At 37.5% G+C, this 9,733-nt stretch overlaps 1 protein-coding gene across 1 annotated transcript; it reads left to right on the top strand.

The window, feature by feature from the left end:
* Positions 1 to 98: 98 nt before the first annotated feature.
* CRIPT (CXXC repeat containing interactor of PDZ3 domain) lies at positions 99 to 8,440 on the top strand. Its single transcript, XM_080682877.1, has 5 exons — positions 99 to 250; positions 3,964 to 4,029; positions 4,707 to 4,761; positions 6,897 to 7,000; positions 7,307 to 8,440. Exons 1-5 carry the CDS (start codon positions 235 to 237, stop codon positions 7,369 to 7,371), a joined length of 306 nt encoding a protein of 101 aa, XP_080539003.1. The 5' UTR covers positions 99 to 234; the 3' UTR covers positions 7,372 to 8,440.
* Positions 8,441 to 9,733: the final 1,293 nt, after the last annotated feature.

The raw sequence follows: 9,733 nt of genomic DNA, 5'->3' as shown, positions 1-9,733 counted from the left end.
GAAACCCTAGGCCGCACAGCCAATCGCGGAAGTGGAGGGGCGGGCAAAGGAAGCAGTCCCGCCTTCCCTCTTAAGTTTATTCCTCCCTTGGCTTTCCAGGTGTTGGAAAGGCGGGCGGAGGGCGGAGAGGCCGGAAGTGGGTTGTGGTAACCCGGAAGGGGTATCCTTCCCTGGCTTGTATTGTTGTTGTCAAGCTGCTTCTGCTACTGCGACTAAGGGAACCATCGCGGAAGGATGGTGTGCGAAAAATGTGAGTTAAGGGGTCCCTTCTACGGGAGAAGGAAGGTAGGAGAACTTAACTGGAGTTCTCCGGGAACTTTGCCCTTTTTCTTTTGGTTCGGCCATAGATCTCTGGTTCTAGTCTCTGTCCTCCTACCCTGCCCTTTGACTACTCCTGCCCCACCCCAACGATCATATTGTCCTATATGTTTTGCATTCCGGGTGGTCTCAGTTTTTGTACCTCTTTGTTTATTTGCGTTGTTTCCTCTCAACCCAGAATATCCCATACAGCTTCTTGACTCGCTCCCTCACCCCACAGACCCTCAAGGTTAGAATGAATTTACTTCAGATCTCACTCATATGTGGGATATAATGAACAACATAAACTCCTGAACAAAAATAGATCCAGAGACTAAGAAACAGTGAACAGACAGTCCAACCTCAGAGAGAAGGCAGGGGAAGGGGTGGGTGGGTAAGAGATCAACCAAAGGACTTGTATGCATGCGTATTAGCATAACCAATGGACACGGACACTGGGAGGGGGCTTGTCCTGGGGGAGAGGAAGGAGGAGGGAGTCAATCGGGGAAAAAGGAGACATATGTAATACTTCAAACAATAAAAAAGTAAGGAAGAAGGGAGCAATGACTTGAATACACATTAACAGTTAATTTTACAGGTGGTGATTCTACAGTGCATTAATTTTAATGCATATTTCAAAATTTTGCATCAGAGGTAATCATGAAATGTGTAAATAATCGTTACAAGTATCTTATCAAATTATTTTGTAGAATCACTTTCTGTGCTTTAAATTATGTGTACAAATATCAGTAGTTCAGATAATCCCGGACATAGTTTTGATATTACTAGTAGTAAATAACCACACCACTTTAAAAATTAAAAACATTTCTGACAATATTCATTGTACCTGCTACTTTAGACAATTTAGTGAAAACATCCATTTTAATTGTGGTGAATGCAATGTGTGAGTTCAGAGAAATGAGACATCTTACTTTTTATATTACCTTGTCAGCTAGAGGTACGAGGCATGATGGATTTAGATTTGAGGAGTAAGAACTGGAATCTAACAGGAATCAGTTGTGGTCTGGAAGCAAAATTCAACAGTGAGGATGTTTCCCATTTAGGCAATAACCAACAACCATGAAAAGTACTTGGCACCTGGCACTTGACTGGAAGAGAAAGTTCGGTGGTCCTCAGAAAAACAGTGATTCAGTTTGGCATTAGGGCAAAGCTGCTTCTCCTCACTGTTTTTGCTAATGTCAAGGAAAATGTGGTGTCAGTGAGGGTGGGGAGAGTCTCCCTGGTTGCCATTTTAGTTGATTTTTCCAAACTCTTAAGGTCTTTCAGACATTAAGCAATATTCTACACACAATCCCAGATATCCTACTTACCCCATACATTTTCTACAATATTCTGTTGGTTAAGGTTCTTTGGGTTTCAATTAACAGAATCTAATTATAGCTCTTTACCTAAAAAGGATATTTGGATACTGTGGCATTTCACAGAAACCAAGAAGGAATGACATATCAGAAATTAAGACAATTCGAGGGTCCTCATGAATCTACTCCCTAGAGCACTGCCATTAACAGGGCCCACCTACCAACCTGTTCTGATCCCTATATCTTCCATTTCAAATATTCTAGAGAAGCGTGTCTCATTTGTCTAGCTTTGGTTATAGGTTTTTCTCTAAGCTATTCAGTGAATTATTCAGGGAGAAGGTTGAGTATTGCAAAAATTATTACTAAGAGCTTGTCCTTATGGAAAGAGTGGCCAGTTTCCAGTAGGTACGCCTTCCACAGACCTTGCAGCCTCTGATCTGAAGTCTCAAATGAGCCATTGTTTTCAGATAATATTATTAGGATTGCATCTAAGTAAGAAATTTAGAAACTCTTCTATCAAAGGGGTTATAAAGTCTTATTGGTATACCAACAGTAAGGCTAGGTCTTGAAAATAAAAGTAGTCTTAAGTTGTTTTTACAAAAATGGAACCAAATGTCACAGTAAAGATTTAAAAATAAAAACTCGTTAAATTTTCTCACTGTTATTAAAATATTCAACAAATACCAAAAAAAAAAGTCACTTCAACATTTGCCAGATTTAAGTAAATAAAAATACCGATGCCAGATTAAATTTGAATTTCAGGCAAACAACGACTAATTTTGAGTGTAAGTATATTCCATGCAATCTTTATGACTTAGTTCTGTTTGCTGCTCCTTATTACTGTGAGGAGTTCCTTGTCCCAAAGCACTTACTTACAGGACATTCTTTGCAAAAATAAGTATTCGTTGTGTATCTGAAATTTAAAGGTAACTGGGCATCCTATATTTTATCTGACAACTGGAAGTCAGTATCCCACCCAATGGCTTTGGGGCTTTTTTCAAGAATACATACAGTATTGAGGCAAGGTGGCAGGAGATTCTCACCACTTTCAAAGCAGTCTGTGTAGACTTCACTGGCTTTTAAAAGAGTCTTTTCCTCCCTATAGTTGCCACTTAATGGTTCTAATGCCAGTCTAGAAGATACCTTATTTTTGACCTCACAAACTGTCTGTATGTTTAAAAATAACTGTCATATGCCCAAGTCTCTTTTTCCCCAAGCTAGACATATCTGACTCTTCTGTGACAGGGTTTCAAGTCCTCTTATGTCTAATTAACATAATCCATTTTGTTTATATATCCCCATTGCCACATACCCTCTCTGTTACCTTTCCCACAGAGCTTTCCTGGATTTCTCTAGCCAAGGTTGTTTCTTTCTCCATGGAATTTCTCCTAGTATGTTACTCTCAAATTGTTTTAGCTCTCAATTATTATACTTTTTTTTAAACTTATATTTTAATTGAATGTTAACTTTTTTTCATTGTTGTTTCTCTGAACCCTTTGAAAATCTGATGAAAGCTATAGACTTATCAGAATCTATAACTACAGGGAATATACAAAAGGTTTGTGTATAATTTCATCTAGTTCATGTCCACTGGTAAAATCCAAGTTAAGGACTACTGTTAGAGAAATCAGAAAGCTCCTTGAAATTTAGAACTTTATTTAACTCATCAGGGTTTTTTCCTCTGTATTTTGTATAATGGTTTATACTTGGTATAAATGGCTTATAGATGTTTAATAAATATTTATGGAATAAACAGATTTGTTTACCTAGTTTGTTTAAAGTGTGCAGAGGAAGCCTATTATAAGCCTACTAGAGCCCCAGTGCACAGAGGGGGGGCGGGTTTCCCTTCAGCCTGGCCTGCACCCTCTTGCAGTCCCGGAGCCCTCGGGGAATGTCTGGGCTAAGCTGGCAGTCGGACATCCTTAGTGCTGCTGCGGAGGTGGGAGAGGCTCCCGCCACCCCACTGCGCTTGCCAGCCATGAGCCTGGCTTCTGGCTGAGCAGCACTCCCCCTGTGGGAGCGCACCGACCACCTGGGGGCAGGCCCTACATTGAGCATCTGCCCCCTGGTGGTCAGTGCGCGTCATAGCGACGGGTCATTCTATTCGGTCAATTTGCATATTAGCCTTTTATTACATAGTATTTATTATACTACAGATTTTACTAAGAGTCTATTATACATTGCCCATAGTTAATAGCTTAAGTCTCAGTTCACTGGCCCCACCCCAGCATTAACAGGATTCTACTATAATATGTCTGTTGAGACCATTGTGAACTTTGGACAATATAATGTATTTCCTAGATAGTAAATACTAATTCCCTTTACTTTTACTCTCTTGTTATAACAGGTGAAAAGAAACTTGGTACTGTTATCACTCCAGATACATGGAAAGATGGTGCAAGGAATACCACAGGTATTTTTCCTTTTAGAACACAGAAGTTGGATCCCATACTTTCTGTAAATAATGTTTTAGCTTTTAGATTATTTGTAAAATGAAATGTTATGTGTACAAAATATTTCATTTATTAAACATTAAAATGTACATGGATCCCCCAACAATTTAATATCTTATATAGTTCTCTCAGTTACATGTTGGGGTTCCTAATTTGGTTGGCACAAGGCAGTAAAATTATTAAATGACTTTCAAGCAATAAGTATATCATAGTAATTGATTTGATTCAGCTTAATTATAGTTGGTATCTAATCCCCCTCTTCTTACCTGATTTTTTTGTATTCTTAAACAAATCATTTAAATGTTTTCACCTTCTTACTCATTTTTTTGGTGTAAGATAATTTGTTACAAGACTAGCCAATATCGCCTTCCTAATTTATTTCTCTGCTTTGAGTCTGAGAAATAAAATGATTGTGTTTTATCTAAATTTTTATTGTTTTCCTAATAAATAATTGTTTTCTATTAAGTAATGTCTTAAGAACCTGGCTAGTAAGTGAGGATTTTTGAAAATTTTGATATAAACTAGTCTACTGGTAGAGGGTCAAAAAGGGAACTTTTTAATTGTTTAATGCTATATGTATGTATTATATGTGACGTGTAGAAATAACTCACTGAAATACATGTATATTTTGACATAGAAAGTGGTGGAAGGAAACTGAATGAAAATAAAGCTTTGACCTCAAAAAAAGCAAGGTAGGTATAAGAGCATCTATAGAACAATAATATATAAAATTGCCACTTTTTAACATCAAGTTTGCTGAAGTGAATTTGGTGTGCATCATTCTATTGTGATAAAACAGGTAGTTCCTAGCATGCAAAACCAAGCTTCCTGTTTTAACCTGCTGATTTCACCCTGTTCTTCCTCATTATATCAATACCTGAAGATACTAGTGCTATGGTAATTTTTTAACTTCATCCGAAAACATGACTTTTATGTTTTCTAGTTTTTAGTTATCCTGCAAATCCTGGTAACAGAGAAATGTAGAAAGAGCACAAGTTCTGGAGTCAGACCACAATTTGAATCTAGACTCTGTCACTGTCTAGCTCTGTGACCTTACACAAGTTAAGCCAGTTGCTTAACTTTTCAGAACTTTACTTTTCTTCTGAGAATGGGGATAAAAATGTCCCCCACCTTAAAAACAATTCTTGACACCATGCTTTATTATATCCAATCTTAAAAATCTCATGAACTCTTCCAGCTGTCACCCCATTTCCTTGCTTCCCTTTACAGCAGAAGTTTTCAGAAATCTTATCTAGATAGTTTCTCAGTGCCCTTAAGTTCCAGTCTCCTTCAGCCATTCTAGTCAGCCTTTTATCCCAACCACATCCCTGAAACTGCTCTTGTCAAGATAGCACATGACCTTTTTTGGTTTTTTTTGTTTGTTTTAAAATATATTTTATTGATATTTTACAGAGAGGAAGGGAGAGGGATAGAGAGCTAGAAACATCGATGAGAGAGAAACATCGATCAGCTGCCTCCTGCACACCTCCCACTGGGGATGTGCCCGCAACCAGTGTACATGCCTTGACCGGCATCGAACCCGGGACCCTTCAGTCCGCAGGCCGACGCTCTATCCACTGAGCCAAACCAGTTTCGGCAGCACATGACCTTTAAATCGATGTCTACTTCTTTATTTTTACCTTATGTAATCTTTTAACAAGTCTTTATTTTTGGAACCCTTTTTTCTTTTGGCCCTGGGACACCACACTCTTCTTTCCTCCCAACTCACTGTTTCTTCTCAAGTGCCCCTGGACTTTTTTTGTCTTTTTATAAATTTATAATTTCTCCTCATAGACTTTAGTCTAATAGCTTTAGGTTCAAACTATCTGTTAATGACTCCCAAATGTGTATCTCTAGTTCTAACTTCTCTGAGCTCCAAACATACATCCAACTGTCTACTTGATTTATTCAATTGGATGTCTAACAGGTAACCTCTTTTTCTTTCAGTTTTCTAATCAGAGTTTTTTCATCATTGCACTATTGTCCAATCCAGTTGTGCAAACCTAAAAGCTAGAATTCCTCACTGGTTCCCTCCTTTTCCTCACTCCCCATACCCATCAGCTAGCAACATATAACCTGAATCCACCTGCTTTTGTGTATCTCACTGTTATTCCCATGTCCCAAACCACCATTATTTCTTACTTGGATACCTTACTTTCTATCTCTCTGCTTCCTCTCTGTTTCCCTATAAAATCTTAGAGTAACCAGAACTGCCTTTAAAGGGCATGTAACTTCTTTGCTGAAAACCTCCTTTGTTTTTCTTTTTATGTTGAATAAAATCCAAGCCCCCTACTATGTTCTTACAAGGTCCTCCATGATCTGGACCCTCCCACCTCTCTGACTTCCTGTTGTATCAATCCCTACATCAGATATGCCAAGCCCACTCCCACTGGAAGAGGTTTGTGCTTATTGCTCCCTTCTAGAGCTCACCCCTCAAAACTGGGGAAGGAACCTGCAACCAAGGTGTGTGCCCTTGACTGGGAATCGAACCTGCAACCCTTTGGTGTACAGGCCAACACTATAACCACTGGGCCACATGGGTCAGGGCTCCATAATATTTATATTATCTATCGATCATTCGATCGATAGATCGATCAGACAAATAGATCAACAAATACATTGGCTGTAAACTGGTTTGGGATTAAGTAAGCATCAGCTTGCATGGAAGGGGTAGAAGTGTGCAGGCATTTTATAGAGTAGCCAGAGCTGGTAGAGTTTGACAGAGGGAATTGAGAGCATGGATTAATCCCATTTGTTGTTCAAATGAGGTTATTTAAGAGTGTTTCTATGGGATTATACATTTTTCTTTCTTTAAAAAAATCTCTAGATTCGATCCATATGGAAAGAATAAGTTCTCCACTTGCAGAATTTGCAAAAGTTCTGTGCACCAACCGGGTTCTAATTACTGCCAGGGCTGTGCATACAAAAAGGGTAAGTTTAATACTTTCTATTCATATCAAACTTATTTTATTTGGTATTGATTTGGATATTATAGAAAAAGGAGTAGCCTTTATAAATTCTATTACAGTCAAATCCTTCTTATTCCTAAGGCAAAATAGAACTTGTTCATCATTAAAAATATATATTTCCTTTTTCTGTTTTCTGATGCTATAAAATTATGGTTTTAGCTTCAGGGTTGACTTAAATTAACCAAACCAAACCATTGTTATTAGATATTTGTTGGTATTATTCGTTGGTATTGTGATTTGACATGTTCACATGTTTTCTTTTGTTTAGGCATCTGTGCAATGTGTGGGAAAAAAGTGTTGGATACCAAAAACTACAAGCAAACGTCTGTCTAGATGTATTGATGAAGATTCGGTCTTTCTGTATGATTTTGCTTTCTGCTTTAAATTTTCAAAGCATATCACAGATGTTCAAGTTATAAAATAACATGTTTTAAGACTATTAAGTTTAAACCAGGGAAGTTGATTCATTCTTTTGCTCTCTAGAAGTTCTGAATAGCAACAATGGTACTAATCTGCCTTGCAAGCATCTTATTGAACTAGAATAAGAGGCAAATTTAACAACAAAATATTGTCCCAGTTCTGTAGCACTTTTTATTTAACAATATTCATATAATTGTTATTATCCTCTCCCTCTACTTTATACTTACATATATTGCAAAAGTGAAAGGGGGATTATTGATATTTCCTCAGAACTTGGCATTAGGATTTGTAAATTTCTCCTCATTCCCTTGTTGGTTGCCTAGTTTTTAGAATCAGCGGTCCCTTAATTAATTTCAGCTTCACAGGGTATTTAATTATCTGAGACCACAATTGCTGAATGGTTCCTTAGAAATTAGCCAAAACCCAAATCAAATACAAGTTCTATTTATGATTTTTAAAAATTTGTTCTTGAAGCCATAGTGCTTTCATATGAGAATAAGAACACAAGGGATACTCCATATATATACAAATGAATACACTGGATTTCAGAAAATACATGTTACACACATAACCTTGAATTTACACTATTATGAAAGCCAGAAGAACAGTGTTCATTATGACGGTGTATAATAGAAATGAATCACTTACTCTTTGGGAAGGTTTTTGAAGCAAAAATGAAACTTCTTTAACCTTTCCCCCCCAAAAGAAATAAATAAAACAAAGCAAACATTTTGATTCTCAATATATATATATCTTCAAAGAAAGATTTTTTTTTTAATGCTACTTTCAAAGGTTTAGGACTTCTGCTTTGGAAATCTGCAGCCTGCTAAGGGAGACCAAAAAAGTATTCCCTATTGCAAAGTATAGTATGTGTAAATACTTACCACTATAAAATGTGTAGAATAGATAACATGATATACATAGTATAGATACTGTATTTTTATTTTAAAATTATTATGGAAAATAAAGTTTTAACTCTTTACGTTTTTAAAATAGTGTTTCTGGGATATGTTGTTATTAATATCTAGAAAAAACACAAGGATAATGTAAAATATAAATAACAATAGCTGTGAAAGCAGGAAGTATCTCCTCATGCTTTAATCAATTTGGGACTTTTAGTTAAAATCAACAAAAGGAACTCAGTTAGAGAGTGGCCCAGATACATTAAAAGTTGGGTTGGCCACCCTAGCCAGTTTTGCTCAGTGGATAGAGCAGATTGAAGGGTCAAGGGTTCGATTCCAATCAAGGGGCACTATCTCAGTTGCAGGCTTGATTCCAGCTTGGTCCCAGTCCTGGCTCAGTTGGGGCTTGTGTAGGAAACAACCAATCGAAGTGTCTTTTTCACATCTCTTTCCGTCTCTCCCCTTCCCACTCTTTCTAAAAATCAATGGAAAAAAATATATCCTCAGGTGAGGATTAACAAACAAACCAAAGTTGGGTCAACCAACTTAGGGAAAAGTACATTTCTCAGGTATTAACCGGGATCTGGACTTCCACAACTCACATTTCATATTTATGCCTTGCGTGGCCTCCTTCGTTAGTATTAAACCTCAGATCAGAATACAAGTATTATAAATATTCATATTGTTGAAGTAATAATATGATTGCCATATATTGAATAGACTATTAGATGAAAAGGAAAATCCCAAAACAAAACATGAACATAAAGTATTTTTTTAAAAAAGGCATAATAAACAGAAACTATAACATTAAATAAGATGATAGAATTAAGGGCAAACATAGTTTTAAAGTAAATGTTAAAGTGATGAAGTAAGGTATTTTTTTAAATCTCAGACTAGATTCATATATATATTAGAAACAACTTAAATATCAATAGAACACTTCTTCAGTACATCATAAGAACATGGAGCCATCAAAATGATATAAGAATTCTATATGCTAGACTTGGAGAAACCAAGATGGCAGCATAGGTAAGCACCTAAACTGCTGCCTCGCACAACAATTTCAAAACTACAACTAAAAGACAGAACAGACATCATCCAGAACCACAGGAAGGCTGGCTGAGTGGAAATTCTACAACTAGAGGAAAGAGAAAAGCTCATAGAGGAGCGGCAAAGGAGGGTTGAGGTACGGCGACACGTGCACAGAGAGGAAGGGCGGCTGAGTGCCTGGCTGACTTTCTCTGGCGGGAGGGGGAAGGAAGCCCCCGACTACACTGAACCCCAGTTCCAGGCGAAACCCCGTGGACCCAGGCTCATACAGGGGGAGTCTGGACTGTCAGGTAGAGGGAAAGGCACACGGAGACTCGGGGGAG

This window comes from Plecotus auritus, assembly GCF_963455305.1.
Source record: "Plecotus auritus genome assembly, chromosome: 8".
Classification (NCBI taxonomy): Eukaryota; Metazoa; Chordata; class Mammalia; order Chiroptera; family Vespertilionidae; genus Plecotus; species Plecotus auritus.
This window is presented reverse-complemented; position numbering and strand designations above follow the sequence as displayed.

Excerpts from the sequence above, each read along its gene's own strand:
- CRIPT (XM_080682877.1), top strand. Across the intron at positions 4,030-4,706 it reads TGGTGCAAGGAATACCACAG|AAAGTGGTGGAAGGAAACTG; the intron begins GTATTTTTCCTT and ends ATTTTGACATAG. Across the intron at positions 4,762-6,896 it reads TTGACCTCAAAAAAAGCAAG|ATTCGATCCATATGGAAAGA; the intron begins GTAGGTATAAGA and ends AAAAATCTCTAG.